The 21501-nt window shown below is 39.4% G+C and overlaps 2 protein-coding genes across 13 annotated transcripts in view; one reads left to right on the forward strand and one right to left on the reverse strand.

Annotated features, from left to right (window-relative positions):
- Positions 1-13883, reverse strand: part of FUBP1 (far upstream element binding protein 1) — a 49639-nt gene extending 35756 nt beyond the window's left edge. The window contains 9 exon segments of the mRNA XM_027770874.1: positions 2427-2484; positions 2610-2681; positions 2774-2826; positions 3896-3935; positions 4327-4365; positions 5134-5196; positions 6032-6122; positions 13633-13707; positions 13710-13883. Of these exon segments, the coding sequence (XP_027626675.1) occupies positions 2427-2484; positions 2610-2681; positions 2774-2826; positions 3896-3935; positions 4327-4365; positions 5134-5196; positions 6032-6122; positions 13633-13707; positions 13710-13778 (560 nt within the window). The 5' untranslated portion in view covers positions 13779-13883.
- A 69-nt stretch (positions 13884-13952) lies between these two features.
- Positions 13953-21501, forward strand: part of DNAJB4 (DnaJ heat shock protein family (Hsp40) member B4) — a 53224-nt gene continuing 45675 nt past the window's right edge. For 3 of the 12 annotated variants that reach the window (XM_006146072.3, XM_027770875.1, XM_027770876.1), the window contains exons 1-2: positions 13975-14177; positions 20021-20129. The gene's annotated coding sequence lies outside the window, so the exon portion shown is untranslated. The other 9 variants (XM_014586873.2, XM_006146075.3, XM_014586871.2 and 6 more) reach the window with 8 other exon arrangements.

Here is a 21501-nt window from a genome sequence, read left to right on the forward strand (position 1 = left end):
CCCCCCCCAAAAAAAAGATATGTGGGGACCAGCAGTTAGCATAATGGCTATGTCGCTGGACTCCCACATAGTCGACCGCGTTTCGAGTCCCGGACCTGGTGGCTTAAACTCACGCCAGACACATGTGTGTGCGTGCCCAAGATCCTGAGAGGAGAATGGAGAAGGGATTGTGGTATGGCCATCCCCCCTGGGGGGTGATTTCTCGCTTTTTGTCTCTCTCTCTGTCTGGTGAACGCACGCCCTATAGCAAAAACCTCTCCAAAAAAAGAAAAAAATAAAATAAAGATATAGGGCCAGCAGGTGGTGTGGTAGTTGGGGTACTGGATTCCCACATGTTCAACTGCAGTTTGAGATCCAGATTTGGTGGCTTACTTTCTCATTTTCCCTTTCTCTGGTCCAATTAAACAAGTAATAATAATAAATAAAGTAATTCTTTAAAAAGAAAACATTAAAGATATAATAAAGCAATAATATAGGCAAAGGGTGTCACGAATAAGGAACAGAAGGCGACAAAATGCCTTGTTCAGAATAAATTACAAATAAGAGATGAGTAAGGGTAGTTTATGGATAAATGGGATATGAAAGAAATTAAAATACAGAGCCATCCAGAGGTAAGATGAATAAAAGAGAGCTTAGGAATCAGGCTAAAAGCAAGGATTTCCTAGATCTAAAGTTGGGGATGTCTGAACAGACACAAGGAGCGTGGGGCTAACAGGTGGCGTGGTGGTTAAAGTGCTGGACTCCCACATGGCTGACCATAGTTCAAATTCCATACCTGGTGCTGTGCTTTCTCACCTTCCCCTTTCTCTCTCTCTCTCTGTCTCTTTCTCATAAAATGAAGTAATAAATAAAGTAATTCTTAAAAGAAAATACACACAGGGAGTTTTAGCCTATGTGGCTGTCATTTGAGTACACGCTTCAGCAGCTTGAAAAACATGCCAGGCACATGTGTGTGCACGTCTAAAATCCTGACAGGATCGTAAAATGGGGAATGGATGTGGTATGATCATGTCCCATTGTGCAGGGTGTCTTCTCCTTCTCTGGTGAGCATGCATACATGCTGGCAAAAACCCAGCCTGGGTGGTAAAGGTGATACGGAGCTGTTGCACGATGCTTTGACCACATAAGCCCAAAGGCTGATCTTGAGTCAAATCAAACATATTCGACCTCCCTCACTCATGATCCTCTTGGCTGAGAGGCTCTGAGGAAGACAGTGGCATGATATGACCCTACCAAGCTACTCTGTCTTTCTCTCAAATAAGTGAAAAAAAAAAAAAAAAAGAAAGAAAGAAAGAAAGAAAGAAAGAAAGAAAAGTAGTACATGGTGTTATGGGATGGTTTTTTAAGATGGAGGTTATTTTCAAGCATGTCTGCATGCTATTAGAAATTGTCTATTGGAGACCAGCAGATAGTGTAATGTTTACATCGCTGGACTCCCACATAGTCAACCATGGTTCAAGACCTGGACCTGGTGGCTTAGAATTCACGCTGGCCACGTGTGTATGTGTGTTCAAAAACTTGAGAAGGGATTGTGGCATTGCCATGCCCCATGGGCAATTTCTTACTTTGTCTCTCTGGCAAGTGCACAAGCCCTATAGCAAAAGTCTCTCTTAAAAAAAAAAAGACTAATTAATAGAAAGGGAAAACTAAATTAGGAGAAAGATCCATTTTAGGACAGTATCCTTCAGTAGGAAGGAAGGGCTGGCTTTAGGCATAGACAACACAAAGGATACAGAACCGAGTACTGTATGTAGAGAGCACAAATAAGTGGTTAGGGAAAGTAGCGTTTCTTATTTCAGCAAACACAAATAAGCTTTAAGTAGAAGACAAGGAATTAGATTCTGAAAATATAGAGGTGGAAGAAACAGTATTGGAGCGCCTTTTAGAGAAGTGAATTAACCTAGGGAAATGTGGGCAACGCGTAAGTCTCAACTTAATTTCAGCTTAATAGTTACAAATTTTAGGTAAACCAGTCAACATGACTGTATTTCTCTCCAGGCCACATTTGGCTTCAAGTGGAGGGAGAATGGAATTATTAGCTGGTTTTAACCATGCTCTGCATTCCAAGGTTCAGATGGAGAACCCTAATTGAGAAAAATATGAAGCATAAACTTTGAAGGAGCTAAAAGAAAACTTTTTTGGGGCTGGCAAGTGGCATGGTGATTAAGGCACTGGACTCCCACACGCCAACTGTAGTTCAAGTCCCTGGTGGCTTGTTTCCCCTCTTTCCCCCTCTCTAGTCAAATTAAATATAATTACAATAGTAATAAATAAAATTAAATAAATAATTCTTTAAAAAAAAAAAAACCACACATACACACAAAGGACTTTCACGGAATGCAGCAAGACAATACTGCAAAAGCAAAGAAAGTTCAAGAACCCTCATATTATCACTATATGGAGACTTTAAGTACTTTGATACTTACTGAACAGATTCAGGTGTTCCCGTTAACATACAAGACCTTTCTGGAAGGCCTCCACTGTCTACAATTAAAAACAAAAAGAAAGTTTCCTGTCAAAAGATTGACAAGTGGCATCATTATAACTAGCAACCTAAGAAATATGGTAGTGTTCTAGTCACTTTCAAAATACCAAGAGAATAATTTTACCAGGGGCTATCTGTATTTTGCATCCAGATTCCTGTTGTATGCGTGAGATCTGTTCACCTCCTCTGCCAATTACTAGTTAGAGAAAAAACAAGAAAATTATTTTCTGAAGGACTATAAAGTATACTTTGATTATATTTTCAAAAATAAAAAATTAGATTACTTACTGAATCCAACCATTCCATCTGGAACTTTGTATTCTTCTGTCATTACGGATCTGCTAAAAAATAACAGAAACTAACATTTCCCTTCAAAGAAAGGTATGTTTACATATAAAAGGTACTCTACCAATAAAAATGGAGGTTTAATGTCCCAATGACTTAAACTAAGGCCCTAGGCACATACTTATGGCGAAGATATGACATTTGAACAATAAACTAAACTTGTGATTAAAGTGACATATCAAGTAAGAAAAAGATGGTGAACAGAACATTATGAAAGCATGAAATGCAAAGAAACTGGGTTAGAGTTCAGGGGATATCATAAAAAAACAAACAATAACTTGCTATAGGGGGTGTGTGTGTGAAACAGAGAGAGAGAGAGAGAGAGAGAAAGAGAGACAGGCAAGAAAGTGAGAAAGCACCCATTCAGAGTGGTGGGAGGTCACACAGCAATCCCTCCCCCTCCATTGTTCTCTACAGATTTTGGGCACACAAGGACACAGATGTCCAGAAAACTGCTGGGTCTAGGATTCGAACTACATGACTGGCCATGTGGGATCCAGCTGCCTTAACTCCAACCCCAGGGACAGGCCAAGGAAATACCATTTTAATACTTATGCTAATTCACTCTATTCCTTCTAAAGTATGGCTAATTCCACCAAACCTTTCGAATTAAAAAAATAGCTCATTCAAAAAGAAAAATGATCATTCTGTCACATTCCCAAGGAAATGAACTAAATAGAGGGTGAATTCGGAGATACGTATTACTATACACTAATTAAACTGTATTTATATAAAAAGCTCAATTGGGCCAGCTAAGTGGCATGGTATGGTTAGGGTGACTGGATCCCACATGGCCAGTATGATTTTGATTCCTAGACCGGTGGCTTAAAACATACCACACAGGTGTGTGTGTGCGTGTGTGTGCACGCGTGGCATGCACTTCCAAAATCTCAGGGAGACAATAAAAGGGGAGAGAAAGTAGTGTGGTCCTACCCTGAAGGATGCTTTCTCACTTTACAAGGCATGCTCCACCTCTGGTGAGCTTATACACCCTATAGCAAAAAAAAATTGAAGAAAACTCAACTAAAACTCATAAAGCACTTTTTGAAAAGGTTTTGACTCTACCTTTGCTGCTGATGCATCGGTGGTAACTGTGTTCCAAAAGCTATAGAAAAAATTAAATGAAACTGTATTTAATAACATAATCATTTCAAACATTCACTGAAGCACAAACCTTCGAGAGAAATAATACTCTGAGCAGAATGTGTAAGCCAGCACTGACAATTACAAGAAAGCCAGTGAAAGAACAGACATTGTATTAGCAAAGGAATAGAACAAATCATGTGGTACACAGACTAAAAATTGGTGAAGTTAAATAAATATGCAAATTAACTAAGCAACCAATATTTACATGTAACTAATCATGACTAAAGATTATAAAATTGATCTATTCCTAAATCAACAAGAACAAAAATACCCACACCAAAACAGAAATACAACCTTGATAATAAAATTCGGCTATTTTAACTTTTAATCCAGTTTAAATAAATACTTACAGTCATTTTGAGGAGCAACTTTCTTAGCATCTGGTTGATCTGCAAAATTAAGAGTCTTTCAATTTTTTTTGTCAGTAAGTACACAGTTCTCTCTTCCCAAACAAGAATATCGATATAAACATATATTGAATTATCTGAGGGTATGATTTAACCTTTGTACCAAAATGCCAAAACTCAACTCCAACTCAATAATTTAAGGAAGAAAAACTATTTTTTCATTTTCATGTTTCAGATATGCACAGACATTCTTTGATTGAATTAAATCACTGACCTTAATGTATGTTATGCACATTAGACTGATAAAAGACAAAGTATTTAGGTCCATTACTAGCAAATTATCACATGCTATATAGGCTAATGATGCTTCTACTGTAGGAAATGAAGATTGGAAGAAAAAAACACTATCAAATGTGAAAATCTGACATAAAAAGTTGAATACATCTGACAGTGACCACAAAACTATGCCAAAAGAAAATCACATTACAAAGCAAACTCAACCTAAACTATTCAGTTATTCCTAAACAAACATTTCACAGCATAAAACTTCAGCAAAAAACTCAAAGCAACATGACTACCTTTATCTAAACCCATTACACAGATAAATGCAATGTATACCTCAGAATTGACAACCTATAGCTGAAAGTACTACGTTCTCCTCCCCCCTCTGAACTTAAATGATTAAACATCAGAATGTGGTGCAGCAAAAATTCAGACACATAATCCAAGAAATACTTGTGTCCATTTAAGAATCCACTGGTTTATTTCACGTTTACATACTAAACACAGGTAATAAATAAAAATTCCTGCCTTTAAAAGGAGAGGGCATTCCCTCCCAGTGTGTTGTACTGCTCGGACTTGTCCAAGAGCCATCTACACATAAAATAAAAAGAATACATTATATACAACATCTGAAGCATCATTAGCTCATTTTTTTGTAAATTAAAAACCTCACTATAAACATGAAAGACACTTAAATAAAAGGAAACCAAGTATTCCTGGTCAAAAGCTACAAATACATTCTATAGGCTCAGTCAGAATCCTCCTTTTAAAAAAAGGGGCAAAAGAAAATATATCAAAATTCATGCATCAAAACCTAAAACAAAAAATATGTGCAGACTTCTAAGTTCAGAAGCTCTGACAATTGTTTTTAAAGAAACAGAAGGCACTGTAAATCCACTGTTTTAAATCTACACATTTAAGTTAAACCTGAAACACAAAACAAAGTACTAAAAACAAAGAAGTAACATAAAAATGATATAACCTGCAACACACTAGACTAGCAAACTATAGCAACTTCGACCTTTAAAGTGAAATCTGAAAATAGCAAAATAATAAAAACACGGCATATAAAGATTCATTCATGAATGAGAAAAAACAGCTAAGCGTCTCCTAAACAATTTATATTTTTGGTTTGTTTGTTTTTAAATATTAGCAACAAGTCTGTGCAAGTTGTCAATCTGACATAACCCCAAAAGGAAAATGAACTGTTTCCTACTAAGACAAAACTCTCTTGTTGACTCAAATTTTACCTACCTGCCTAGGTCCCTTCTTTTCCTCTTTCTTTTTGAGGCCAATGTAAACCTTACAATTTGTAGGAACCTTCTAATAAAAGCAATGCCTCAATGAAACATTAAAAAAAAACTGGAAAAATCACTTCAACTACTCAGTGTGTCAAACTATTAAAAGACTTATGGCTAAAACTTACCTCCATCTTCTAAAGGTCTTTTTTGTCCCCCATAACCATAGTCATTTGAATTCAGTGAGGTACCAGCATCACCTCCAATTTTTGCTGCAATCTTAATAAAACAAAAACATAGCATCAGCACAGATAACATCACAAACTACTATCAGTACTAAATTTCCTAATTTATTTACTAATACAAATGCTAAATATTCTTTATATCACCTTAGGAAATTCACTCCATAAATAAATTTTACCATTCAATTTATTACTACCATTAATACTTGAGAGACATCAAACAATCATTGGAAATTAAGCTCCTGATACAGTCCTATAAAAACCAAAAAGACCCAATAAATAATAAACCAAACAATTAAGGAATCTTTGGAATAGATAGAAAACAGCTTTGAAGAAAATCTGGATCCTAATTCTACCTTCTCATAGCTGTCTTTCATAACTCTTCAAAAGATGTGTTTGGGCACAATGAACGTGAACACAGGCTATGTCGTTTCATAAGGTGGTCACTAACCACATGGTTACTGAATATTTAAAAAATGTGTCTAGTCTGGGACCAGCAGATGGCGTCCCAAACCTAGAGGCCTGAAACTCTTGCCGGGCATGTGTCTGTGCATGCCTAAAATCTCCAGAGAAGAACAAAGGAGACAGGATTGTGGCATGGCCTTCCCCCCAGGGGGTGATTTCTCATGTTCTGTCTCTCCAGTGAGTACGTGCGCCCTATAGAAAAATCTCTCTTTAAAAAAGTGTCAAGTCCAATTGATATGTGCTTCAAGAGTAATAAGATAGGCACGATATATTTAAAATTTTGGAACATAAAGAAAGTGTCTCAAAAACTTACATTAAACGTATATCAAAGGCATATTTTGGATATGTTGGGTTAAACAAAATATGTGGCTTGTATTTAACATTGTTAATGTTGTTCTACGAATAAGGATACATTTAGGAGCCCCAGAAGTTCTAGTCTAAGAATGTCTCAACTGCAGAACCGTAATTCTTGAAGTCACTTCATCCTTAAAAGACTTAACTTTTTAGAATGGGGCAAATAATTGCTTTCACTAGACTACCCAAACATAAGAAATACATGTTTTAAGTCACAAGTAGGGCCCATGTGGATATTTACTGCATTTTTCTATTAAAGACGAAATGGAACTAATACTGCTGAGTGCCAGCTATGGGCTAAATTCCATACTATAATGTTTTATAATCATTATTAAAAATGTATGATGGCCTCACTAGAGGTCACTATATCATTCTTTTTTTTCTGGAGAAGTTTTTTTTTTTTTTTTTTTTGGTTTAGGGCGCACTTGCTGGCCACGCGGGCGCATGTGCTCGCCAGACAGAGACATAGAGACCGAAAGCAAGAAATCACCCCCGAGGGGAGATGGTCACGCTGCAATCCCTTCTCCTCCATTCTCCTCTCGGGATCTTGGGCACGCACACACACACGCGCCCAACCTGAGTTTTAAGCCACCGGGTCCAGGACGTGAACCACGGTGGACTACATGGGAGTCCAGCGACATAGCCATTACATAGCCATTACGCTAACTGCTGGTTCCCACTATATCATTCTTTTAACTCTGAGTATTTATGAAATCTTGCATGATAAAAAATAAAACCAAACTGTGACTGGAACTCCCCCCAGAGATCCTGATATAGAACTAATCCAACTGCCTCAAGCCTTATTATAATTAGGAAACTGGAGAAGATAAGAGTATGTTCAAGGACTTGAGTCTAAAACACAATATAGATCACCTAAATCCTATTTGTATCAATTCTCACATAACAACTGTACTTCCTATGGTTCCTTTCTCATGTATAAATGCAAATACCTACCACAAAGCATGTTTGGATCAAGTATTAAAATGCTCAACAAAAAAATGTACATCGTTTGATTTTCTTGACTCTAGTTTTGGTCAATTTCATAACTTTCCTCAAATGTACTTCGCTTTCTCAATTAAAAGCTGGTTTTTATCTCTGGACATCTAATATTTATCTTATTTTTTTCCCCTGAACATTTTCCTAATCATACCTAACAACACTACTTTTCAACCCTCAGATCTTAAATACACTGTCTGGCATTGATAGGCACTGATGTTACAAGGAAAGTATTTCAGGCCAGAGAAAATGTTACTACTAACAATAAGAAAATGGTTTAGGCTGTGAATACCTTCTGCAGTTAGCTTTTATAAATGCTCCATGAGTTTGCAGAGCAGCACTCCTTGAACTCCAAGGAACTTCTGCACAGAGAAAGGATACTTATTTATACCTCCTTATTCATCGAATAGTTCTAAAACTATTCAAGTGAAAAGTTGATACTCAGTTCAGGCAAAAGAACCAGCAAGACCAGCTCAATAATTGAGAACTAAACAAAGACATTATTAGATAAGAGCTTTCAGTAAAACTACCAGACAACATAATATTTGATCATTTTTCAACAACAAAAGGAAATATACCTTTCCTAAGTCACTGAAAGGAGGACCAATTCAAGAGAAATAGTAATTCCTAGAAACCAACCTCCAAATATATTCAGTTCTTATACATAAGTTAAATATGGGAATTTCTTACTTTATAGGATTTTAATTTACAAAAATAATTCAAACTTTCCATTTGAACCTTGCTCTACTTCTTGAATAGTATTTTTTCTTTTCATTTTTTTTAACATTTTCCACCTTCTTTACTAGGCATTCCTAGAACCCAAGAATTTTGGAGTTGGGGGAAAAAAGCTTAGAAGAGATTAGTCAGGTACACCATTAAAAAGTTAATTCTTAGAAGATAATTAACTACCTAAGTATTTTTTAAAAATTTGTCTCCTAATTTAAACTACACACTTCCCAGAGCTTTGTGAACTTGCCAAATTATCTGGAGCATTCTGTGCTTCATCTGTAAAAAAGGGACACTGGTTTCTACATCTATCTTACGGGATGGCTAAGAGACCCAAATAAATAAAAAATACACTTAGCATAGAGCCTAGTATATATAGTATACCCTCAACAAACTGCTATTAATAGTTATTATGAACAAGTCAGCATATTAATATAACAATAAAACAGGACTCACAAGATTTCAAAAAACTGATTTTAAAAACTTAAGTTTTGGGGGCCAGCAGATAGCATGGTGGTTGGGGTGGATTTCCACATGGATGACTGTGGTTCAAGTCCTGCAACTTGCTTTCTCACCTTCCCTCTCTCTCTGATGACTAGCTAGTTTAGAAAATATAATAAGTAAAACAAGATAAATAATTCTTAAAAAAATTTAGTTTTTTAAATTCATCTTGATAAGAAATAAGTCACGTGCCATTTACGCTAAACATGCTTGTAACTACCGCATACACTCTCAGTCCCAAAGATCTGACACAACCATTTATCACATAGTAGGGCATCCAGAACATGAATTACGAAAGAATATAATTATTTTAAAAATAAAATTTCATTACTACTTTAATTCATTAAAGATAGCAGTTGATTCAATAAATAAATATTGAGTACCTACTATGGACAAGGTCCTGATAGAATTAGTTCCCACAGGCAGACTCATGAATAGCTGTGGAGGACACTAAATATATTACTGCCCCATGAGCTGCGTATGACCACAATCAAGTCTTGCTATCCTGTCACAAAATGATTTTTAAAAAGAATCATACACAAATGCAGTTTTCACTGAAGAGACTCATGGTGATAGAAAAGCAACAGCTCTATTTTATTACATTTCCACTCCATCCAAACCACATAATGCAGCTTGAATCATTTTTACAAGTTATCAAGAAAGAAATTTCAAGTACAGTTGAGTACTTTATGACTGATTAAACAGTTGTTTAAAGAGGAAGAAATGAAGATAGTCTTGCTGAGAATCTAGCACTCTATTCATCTTTTTGTCTGTCGCTGATTGACTTGTACCTTCATATAATCCAAGAAAAAAAGGTGAATACATACATTTTAATTTTCCAGACACACATCTTATTAACACGATTACCAAAGACAATCTGTTAAGTTATTGTTAAAATACACGAATATAATTTCTATAGTGTGCATGTTAGAAACTCTAAAGTAGAAAACATGGTGAATGTGTGTTGGATTTAGCTTAGAGCACTGTAAAAATTTAGAAATTTCACATAAAAATAAACCATGAGAATTCTCAAGAAAAAAAGAGGACTGGGGCAAGCTGATCTAAAATACCAGATGCCAATAACCAACCGGGGTTGAATGCTACTGGTATTTACTAGGTAGGGACCAGGGATCCTAATTAAGTTTGTCTTGTTTTCTTTCCTTCACAACAGAACTGTCCAATTAAAAATGCCAATAGCATCCTCACTGATAATTATTCAACTCCTTAGAGACAAGAAACTGTTCTACTATCTTGCCCTCAGAAAACAGTACAGGATTATCGACAAACAAAACTTAAGTTTCAATGGGGATTTTGGTTATATAATTCAATATTCTCTTAATCAACTGTTTTTGAGAGATTTTTCCTATAGGGCTCATATGCTCACCAGAGATAGACAAAGTGAGAAATCACTTCTTTGGGGGCGGGGTCGGCCATGCTGCAATCCCTTCTCCTCCACTCTCTTCTCAGGATCTTGGGCACCACAGGAACCCCGCCTGAAGTTTTAAGTCTCCCTGTGTCTCCAACTCAACCATGGTTGACTATGTAACATAACCATTACACCATCTGCTGGTCCCAATCACCTGATATTTAGACACAACCTCAAATGTAGTAAGTGGTAATCCCACTCAAAAGCTAAACTTGGTGATCTAAATTTAAGATAAAATCTGTAGAGAGAGAAATCAGAGATGAGGACAGTTCATATACTAGCATAGAGAAAACAAGAAATTCCATTTTGAGGATAATTTCTAAACCTAGAAAAGTGAAATGCAGGAAATTATGGCTTAGCTAATAATAAAGGTCAATTTATAACCAAAACAAGACAACATGGTATTTCAACAAGGTATTTCACTCTGTGGATTCACTAGTAGCTTTTCTCATTTTTTTTTTTTTCTTGGAGAGGTTTTTTGCTATAGGGCATGTGTGCTCGCCAGAAAGACAGAGAGAGACAAAGAGACAGAACGAGAGAAATCACCCCCCAGGGGGGATGACCATGCCACAATTCCTTCTCCTCCCAGGATCTTAAGCCACTGGGTCCGGGGACTCGAAACACAGTTCTCTACATGGGAGTTCAGCAACATAGCCATTATGGTAACTGCTGGTCCCTCACTTTTTTTTCATTCCCCTTTTTTAACACAACACTACAGTAACTTGATTCTTGGGTTCTTGTCATTCCAAAAATCCCATACCTTTACACATGCTGCTTTTCTCTACTGGCCACTCTCTCATTCTTTAATGCCTTCCTCAAATATCACTCCTTTGGTTAGCCTGCATCCCACTGGTATCCTGTACAATATGATTCATAATAGGAACTCTAAAAATGTTTACAGAAAAAGATAAATTTACAGTATCCATAATGGTCTTTTTTCTCACAGTGAAACATCAATCAGACAATTAGTTCTTTTTCTTTTAAATAACTATTTATTTATTAATTTATTTCTTAATTTGACCAGAGAGAGACAGAGGGTAAGAGTGAGAGGAAGTGAGAAAGCAAGCCACCAGATTGAGGACTTGAACCCTAGTCAGCCATGTGGGAGTGTCCAGCACCTTAACCACCACACCACCTGCTGGTCCCCAATCAGGTAATTATTTCTATTTGCACTGGTTTCTCAGAAAGCAGACATCCAATTCCCACATTAAAAAAAAAATCTTGGGGCCAGCAGGTGACGTGGTGGTTAAAGGCACTGGATTCCCACAAAACCGATGGTGGTTCGAGTCCTGGACCTGGTGCTTGCTTTCTCACTTTCTCCCTCTATCTGGCCAAATTAAAAAATAAAACAAATGGAATTAAATAAATAATTCTTTTTTAAAAATTTTCCAGTTGTATGGTGTGTGGCAAAAATTGACTATGTTGGATGAATAAAATTCAGGTAAGTCTTCCCACCTAATAAAACGCGCTTAATGGAGCTTCTGTTACAGTTCATAAATGTTTCAATTGTTATTCTAAGCATGTTCAGAATTAAATTTTTAAAATATAATTAAACTTTTTAGGTAAAAAAAAAAAATGGGGCCAGCAGGTGGCAGGGTGGTTAAAGGGGCTGGCTCCCAAATGGCTGACTGTGGTTCAAGTCCTGGACCTAGTGGCTTGCTTTCTCACTTTCCCTCTCTCTGGTCAAAATTAAAAATAAATACAGTAAAATAAAATAATAAAAGTTCACAGAACAAGTATTAAAGATGACCTTTTGGGGACCAGCAGGTGGCATGGTGATTAAAACGCTGGACACTCCCACATGGCAGACCAGAGTTCGAGCCCCGGCCCTGGTGGCTTGCTTTCTCACCTTTTCTCACGTCAAATTAAAAAAAAAAAAAAAAAAAATTAATAAATAAAATTAGAATAAATTATTCTTTAAAAAAACAAGATGATCTTTGGTTAACTACCTCTATTTCTGCTATAAACAAAATACAGGTACATTTTCCTAAAGTGTACACTTTAGAAAAATAAGAGTGATATTACATTACTACAGACTATGAAGTTTCATTTCGCCTTGATGATGCTTTAATCCTACTGGAGGGTGAAAAAGTAGTTAAAAAGTGAACGCCTTCCTAATGCAATCAACAGATACCACAAAACCTGATTTCTAATCACCAACGGTTTAACAATCTAAAAATGACTAGGTCATATGCACATGCCAAAACGAGAATAAGATGTTTACTTTTGCTTACATACAAGTTCATACCAACAACATACTTTATTTTAAAATCAACGGACTATCTAAAGAAGTTCAGATTTAGAAATCTTTTAATTTTCCTAAAGCACATGCGTCTTCCCCCCCCCGCACCCCCCCCCCATGGTCTGGGGAAAAAAGTGACTTCAGGGCAAATGTACGCACCTACGTAACAGTCTAGTCAGTTTACGACTCTTAACAGAGAGGCAGATTCAAACTGAAACCTCCGGTATAATGAGCCTGAGGCCATTTTGAGAAATAAAGGGAGAAGACTGGTAGGACAGACTGACACGTAAATCCCTCCCAGATGAAGTCTGCTCTTTTTAAGCTTCCGCCATGTATATGTGAAGGTGAATGGATGCCGAAAGTTACTGAACTCAAATGAGTTAGAAGCTGTAATAATGTTCAAGGAACAAATCTCTTTCCTCACTATGGCTCCCGTAGACAGCCCTGAATCTTTTCCCCAGTTCATTACGAGAACCTTCTATCTAACTGTGTGAAACAATACACGCTTCATAATTCGGAAGAGGATGTTCATTCTGAGGAAAACGAGGAGGCTAAGTTAACTCCTGGGAGAAGCGCGAATGCCGCAGCAGTGGGAGAATGACTTCGGGCCATCTTTGCGTAGCACGCTCGGAGGTTTTTAAGTGGCTCAGAGACCAAGAACAAAACCGAATTCGGGTTTCCAATCGGTACCCAATGTGGGGTCACAAGAGTCTCTTCACAATTCAGGCCGGAAAGGCATTTCGTTCCTCTTCCTCGTGCGCCAAAGGGTAGCGGCCTACTCAGCCAGCGGCCAATTACCGTCAGCTTCCAGGATACCGCCGCGCGGTCCAGACCTACCTGTCGGGCTCTTTGCAGCGCATCTTTGAAAGCATCGTTAACTCCTCCACCACCGCCGCCGCCGCCGCCACCACCCCCCGCCCGCCGCCCCCCCCACCACCAGCTGAGCCAGAAGACGGTGGAGGCACTGTTGAATAGTCTGCCATGGTTACACTACAGCAGCCACGGCCCCTTCTTCCCACAGACCCTCTCAGCTAACTGCTAAGAAAGAAAGAAAATGGCGGCTGTCGAGGCTCTATCACATTCTTGCGCGACCATCGTGCCGTAAAGGGGCGGGGATTTGAAGGACGAAATCTCGCGATGTTTCTGAGGCAACGCGTTGGGGCAACGCGCTAGGTGGGTGGGGGGCCGAGAACGGAGAGAGGAAGAGACGCAGGCCCACATACGTCGCGAGAATTGAGTTTAAGATTTCGCGAGAATAGGGTTTATTTTGGCGCCTCCGCACCGCGATTTCTTGTGGTGAAGGGGCATAAGTGTTCCTTCGGGGTGGCAGGTGGGACTGGCGTGGCAACCGCGGTTGGGCTTGGGTTGCGGAAGACCTGAAGGTAAATGCGTAGGTGTTTCATACGGGTCTCCGCCTCAGGGAAGAGTGTGAAGGAATTTTCGCCGAGGTCATTCTGTGTATCTATGGGGAAGGGCGCGACGCCGACGGGCGTGACGGCGACGCAATAGTGTCTCGGTAGCGCTGCCGCCTGGAGGACGCCTGGGAGAAGCGCGCCCAGGACGGCCACGGTGATACTCCGGGATACGCCTGCCCGGCCTGGGGGGAAGCCAGCATGAGTTTCAGGGTAGTGAAGTGTCCCTGTGTTTTTTTACTTCTAGGCTGTCACGTTTGTTTAGTTTTATCATAGGTGGGGTGAATTTACGTTGGAGACTTACAAATTCTTGAACAAAATATGGGTGAGGCTTTAACTTCCCAATTTTGTGGCATATTGTCTTTTGTGAATTAGGTCTACCAAAGTTCTTCTCCTGGGAACCAGCAGTTGGCATAATGGCTATGTCCCTGGACTCCCATGTAGTCTACCGTGGCTGGAGTCATGAACTCGGTGGCTTAAACTCGCGGCGGCCGTGTGTGTGTGTGTGTGTGTGTGTGTGTGTGTGTGTGCCCAAGATCCCGAGAGAATGGAGGACAAGGGATTGCGGTGTGGCCATTCCCCTCGAGGGTGGGGGGGGGGGATTTCTCGCTTTCTTTCTCTCTCTCTCTTTCTGGCTAATGCACACGCCCTATAGCAAAAAGTCTCAAAAAAAAAAAAAGTACTTTTCTTGCTGCTGAAGTCTTCTGTTCATAGCCATTTCTGTAAATTTTGGTGGAATTTGTATTTGGAAATGCAGTGAGTATTGGATTATAGATAAACACAAGGGAAGGGATGTGCATGCATGCCCCAAATACTGAGAGGATAATGGAGGAGATGCCATTGCAGCATAGGGATGTTTTCTTACTCCTCCATCCTTCTCTCTGGTGAGCATACTTGCCATATGGCAAATTAAAAATCTGTAAACAACAACAAAATTGGGACCATCAGATAGTGTGTGTATGTGTGCCCAAAATCCTGAGAGGAGAATGGAGGAGAAAGGATTGCTGTGTGGCCACCCCTCCTGGGGGAGAGGGGGTGATTTCATACTTTCTATCTCTCTGTCTCTCTCCAGTGAGTGTACATGTCCTGTAACAATCCCTCTAAAAATAATTAATGAAAATAACTTTTTATGTATACCATAGTTTATTTTAGTTGTCTCTAAATAGTGAAATAAGTAAGGACTTCTCTCCCTCCCCCCCCCCTTTTGTAATTCCTCTGGAAGTAGGGCTATTCTAGCATGGGAATCAATTGGAATTAGTCTAGACCACTGGGGTTTTTCAGCCTCAGTAATATTGACTTTTTGGGAGATAGTTCTTTTTACAATACAAATATGCATTATAATGTGTTTAGCAACATCCTTGGCCTTTAGTCACAGGTGCCAGTAGCACTTCTCCCATCCACCACCATTATAACCAAAAATGTCTTTAGACATTGCACATGTGTCTTGGGGCACAAAATTCCCTTTAGTGAGAACTGCTGCACAGGCTTAATTCCTGCCCCTTCTCCCCTCCATCCCTCTAGAAGACCAATTTACTGTAACTGCCAGTGTATAGTCTAAAGTCCATTAGTTTTCATCCCCACTATACCCCCCTTCCAGGTTACTATCATCTAAGCTGAGATCTAGAATGTTACAGTAACGTTCTATAATAGTCATTTCCTCTGAGTCCATCCTTACATTGCTATACTTTAAAAAAACTGATACTATGTGCAGAAATGTATATAGCATACATGTAAGATTTCAGAAGTAACAGGCATCCATGTACCCACACTCCAGGAATAGTCTACAAGGAATAGAAGATGATTAGTATTTCTGAAACACTAGTGTGCTTCTGCCTGATTGTATTACAGTGCATTTCTCTTACAGCAGTTTGATGATTTTTTTAAAAAACATAAATCAGATCAACTAGTTCATATTTTTCCAATTGGACTTAAAACTCTTATTTCTGGGGCCAGCAGATGGCGTAACAATTATGTTGCTGGACTCCTATGTACTCGACTGCGATTCGAGTCCTGGACCTAGCGGCTTAAAATTTATGCCAGGCTTGTGTGCGTGGGTGCCCAAAATCCTGAGAGGAAAGTGGAGGAGAAAGGATTGTAGCATAGCCATCCCCCCCGGGGTGGCGAGGTGGGTGGGTGATTTCTCACTTTCGGTCCCTTTCTGTTTCTCTGGCTAGCGCATGTGCCCTATGGCAAAAAAAAAAAAAAAAAAACTCTTAAAAGAAAAAAACTTGTAGAATGACTTGAATAAATACATAAATAGGACACTGTCTCTAAACTCTTCTCTCATTCAAGTCCAGTATTTTTGCCATCTTGCTGTCTGAGATCTTTCCTGCTTCTGGCCTTTAATACTTGATTTTTCCTCTACTTGGGGTGCTCTTTTGTAGACCACCACATGCATGATTTGTCTTCATTGTGGCCTCACTTCAGATGATACATTCTTAGACCATTCACTGTGACCACTCTGGTTATGCCATTCTGCAATTGTTACCCCATTTACATGTTCTTTTTTTGAGAGGTTTTTGCTATGGGGCGTGTACGCTCGCAAGAAAGACAGAGACAGAGAGACAGAAAGCGAGAAATCACCCCCCACCCCAGGGGGACGGACCCGCCTCACTCCCTTCTCTATTCTCCTCTTGGGATCTTGGGCTTGCACACACATGTGCCTGCTGTGCGTTTAAGCCACCGGGTCCAGGACTCCAACCGTGGTCTACTACATGGGAGTCCGGCGACGTAGCTATTACTGCTCCCTCCATTTTCTTTTTTTTTTTTTTTGAGAGAGAGATTTTCACTGTAGGGCGCGTGCGCTCGCCAGACAGACAGAGAGAGACATAGAGACAGAAAGCAAGAAATCACCCCCCAGGGGGGATGGTCACGCCGCAGTCCCTTCTCCTCCATTCTCCTCTCGGGATCTTGGGCACGCACGCACACGCACCCAGCGTGAGTTTTAAGCCACCGGGTCCGGGACACGAACCGCGGTCGACTACGTGGGAGTCCAGCGACATAGTCATTACACTAACTGCTGGTTCCCCCTCCATGTTCTTTTTATAACATGTATCTGAATCGATCTTATGTTTTATGTGTTCACTTTTTATTTTATTTTTTTTTGCTAGTAGAGTATATGCACTCCTAGAGAGAGAGAGAGAGAGGGAAAGTGAGAAAGAGCCCCTCAGGGTCATGGCCACATTCTTTTCCATTTTCCTCCATTCTCTTGGGATGTTAGGCACACACACACAACTGTACCTGGCCACCTGGTCCAAAACAAACCAGGGACTTAGTCATAGGGTATCCAGCTGCCTGAACCCCCATGCCACTGGCTGGCCTGTGTTCACTTTTGTATTGTCTTCTATTACAATATAAACTAATTAACAGGACCTTGAATGTCTCTACCATAAAATTGTTCTTACATCTATCAGGTATTTATTGAATGAATGAATATTTTTAAAAAAAAGTATCTCTACATTTCAGTTACTTTTTTGACCTTAGGCAATTAGCTTAGTCTGTATCTCAGATTTCTCATGTACATAATGATCATAGTCTGATTTCCCATTTTCCAATGAGGTATCTCTGAGTTCTTCAGATGTCATAAAATGCTGTGCAAGTGAAAATTTGCGCTGTTAAATATGTAACTCTCTTTCTGGTATTTCATGATCAAGAAAAGATAACCCTGGGACCAGCAGTTGACATAATGGCTATGTCACTGGACTCCCATGTAATCAACCACAGTTCGAGTCCTGGACCCGGTGCCTTAAACTCACACCAGGCGCGTGTGCATACGTCCCCAAGATCCCGAGAGGAGAATGGAGGAGAAGGGATTGCGGCATGGCCATCCCCCCAGGGGGTGATTTCTCACTTTCTATCTCTCTGTCTCTTTCTGTCTTTCTGGCAAGCATACGTGCCCTAGCAAAACCCTCTTCAAAAAAAAAAAAAAAACGTGTATTCCACTTTTACAAATGTATATTAAACAGCTATGTTCAAACCTTAGTTTGGTAAAATTCAGGATCCTGCAAAAACTACTGAGTTTAAGAGAGTAATTTTATTTATTACTGTTATTTTTAAATTTTGCTATAGGGCACTTGAGAGCACCAGAGAGAAAGAAAAAAGGAAGGTGAGAAAGCAAGCTCCTAAGTCCAGGACTAGAACCCAGGTTAGCCACATGGCAGTCCAGCATTCCAACCACCATGTCACATGCTGGCCCCAATAACTGAATTGTGAAAAGACTGGTCAGTGCCCTTGTTAGGCTAAATATGCGCTTTAAGTTCTTTCAGTACTCTTTTTTTTTTTTTTTAAAGAATTATTTTATTGAACTTTATTTTATATATTTAGTTTAACTTGATCAAAAAGGGGCAGAGAGAGAGAGAGGAAAGAACGCAAGCCACCAAGTCTGGGACCTGAACCATGCTTGGTTATGCGGGAGTCCAATGCTCTTAACCACCACGCCACCTTCAGGCCCCCTCATTCAGTACTCTTAAAACCATTTTCACTTATCTAGTTATCCTAGATAATTTTTTTTATAAGTGATGAAATCAGAGTTTTCTTAACTGTGTTTATTCCCTTTGCAAAGGAAATTCTTTTTTAAAAAAATTATTTATTTTAATTTGATTGGAGAGGGACAGAGTGGGGGGGGGGAGAGAAAATGAGGAAGAAAGCACCAGGTCTGGGACTCAAACTGTGGTTGGTCACGTGAGAGTCTAGTCCCCTTAACCACCCTGCCACCTGCCGGCCCCACAAAGGAAATTGTATTAAGAGTGGATGTATCATAGTTAGCCATCTAACGTGTTTGTTGTGCTTTGAGAGGTGGAATTTCATAGTCACGCTCTTAGAGAAATGTTAGAATCAATTACAAGAACTTGGCGATACAAGGGACTGGATATTGGTACAGTGGTAAAAGATGACACTCTGTAGTGCTGGCTCACATGAGAATGTACCAGGTTCACATCCAAAGACCTCCCTGAACACAGCAGGCATGTGTATGGCTGTGATCTGATGCTGAGTGAAGCTGGGCTTGAATCGTGGTACTCATCCCCAAGAGCCTGTTGGGGTTGCTGTCTCTTTGTCTCTGTTTTCTTGCTTGTGGAAGAAAGAAAGAAATAACTCCACACTAGCCTAAAAATTAAAATTTAATTCCTTTAAAAATTAATTTCTGATAGGTATCCCATGTTTAATCCTCAGAATAAAGCAAAAGTTAGTTATTTTTTAGCTTATAGAAACCTGACAGGGAACATTTAGATTTGCCAAATAAAAGAATGAAAATAATTGATAAAAGTTTGGATTTCAAAATGTACTGGCAATGTTCTTTCTTTACCTTCCAATGTATTGGTTACCAAATTAACAGAGTGATTCTTTCTTAGCATAAGGTTTCACCATTGGATTTGTTAAACCTGGTGACATACTGACATTATTATTTATAGCTAATGAGAAAAAATAGCTATATTAACAGCCATTTCAGAGTGGCAAAATTGTATGGCTTTCCTGCATTACCTTATACACGTAACCTATTTTTTGACAACTGGCCAGAAGGCTCTTGCAACTTTAAGCTATACTCCATCATTTGAACCAGTAAGTTTTTCCAGTACACAGTCATGACAGGTGCATGTTAGATGTGAGGAAGAAATCAACCACTTCAAATTAACGGGATGGTCCAGGACGTTTTATAGGTTATTTGATCATTAGTTGGGTGATTTGTCTTAATGACTTTTATCTCCCTTCTGATTGAATTTCTGGAATTCTCTTTTAGACAAAGGTGTGAATGGAAGCATAAGGTAATTTATATTTAAAAGTACAGAATTATTAATACAATTATAATTTTGAAACAGTATAGAAAATAAGAGTGTGACCAGTGTCTGAAACTGGAGGCAACCCAGTGAAGTGGAAGACTCTACTTGGCCCTATAGGCATTTTATAATCTGACCCATGTGCTACTTGGTAAGTCATAAGTTTTTCTTTTCACCAGCATACTCAGAAAAGTGCAATTTAATCTGTTTTTGGAAAGTAACCAATAGATAGGGGCGGGGCAGTGGTAGTGCAGAGGTAAAATGTGCCAAGACTGACCCACATGGCAAGGTTCCAAGTTCACATCTGGAGACCTTTGTAAGTATACTAAAGTACACGTGGTCCAGTGATCTGGGACTGGCTGAGTCTGGGGTGAATCATGGCATCAAAACGTTTTTGGGGGTTCTGTCTCTGTTTTCGTTACTCTAGCTCATGGAAGAAATAAATTTTTTCAAGGAAAAAAGCAGCCAACAGTGAAAGATAAATATTCCTGTGGGTTTGTTTGTTTTGTATTGTTGTTTGTTTTTGCCATAGGGCTTGCTGGAGAGACAGGGAGTGAAAGTGAGAAATCACCTCTCATGATAGCTGGCAAAGTTGCAATTCCTTCTCCATTCCCCCCAGCAGTCTACACATACACACATATGCGCCTAGTATGATTTTCAGTTAGCTGGGTCTGAACTCAATCTGCAAAGTTGGCCGTGTGGGATCTAGCTGTCTTAACCCCCACGCTACATGGTGGCCCCAAAATTTCTGTGTTTTTATAGACAGTGATTTCAGAAGTTTTTGTAGTGTGCCATTTCATCTTGAGTTACCAGAAATTTCTTGTCTGATTTGAATACCTAATTTGGTAGTGCATCCTGATTGAGAATCTTTTAGAGGGCAGAAGACTATTAGGATATTGTTCATGACCATTGATTTACCTTAAATTCAGCCTTTTACCATCCTTGCCATTTCTGTTTGTTAATAACTATAGAGTCCCTGGGCATTTGCACATATTTTTCTCTCTGTAAGGAACATATGTTTGACTGCTTTCATTTTATTCTTCTCTGGTAATTTCTTATTTTTCCTGGAAATCAGGTCCAGAACACCAATTTAGGGCTTCCTATTTGTTCTCATATCCCTTTACCTCATGGTGATAGCTAAAAAAAAATTAATGCGGGACCAGCAGATAGTGTAATGGCTATGTCACTGGACTCCCATGTAGTCGACTGCAGTTCGAGTCCCAGACCTGGTGGCTTAAAGTCACGCCAGGTGTATGTGTGTGTGTGTGCCCAAGATCCTGAGAGGAGAATAGAGGAGAAGGGATTACAGTGTGGCCATCCCCCCCCGGGGGGTGATTTCTCGCTTTCTGTCTCTCTGTCTTTCCAGTGAGCGCACACGCCTTATAGCAAAAAACTCTCAAAAAAATATGTATAGGGAACCAGCAGTTAGCATAATGGCTATGTCGCTGGACTCCCACGTAGTCGACCGCAGTTCGCGTCCTGGACCCGGTGGCTTAAAACTCACGCCGGGCGCGTGTGCGTGC

The sequence above is a fragment of the Tupaia chinensis genome, unplaced genomic scaffold, assembly GCF_000334495.1.
Source record: "Tupaia chinensis unplaced genomic scaffold, TupChi_1.0 Scaffold000164_1, whole genome shotgun sequence".
In the NCBI taxonomy this organism is placed as follows: domain Eukaryota; kingdom Metazoa; phylum Chordata; class Mammalia; order Scandentia; family Tupaiidae; genus Tupaia; species Tupaia belangeri.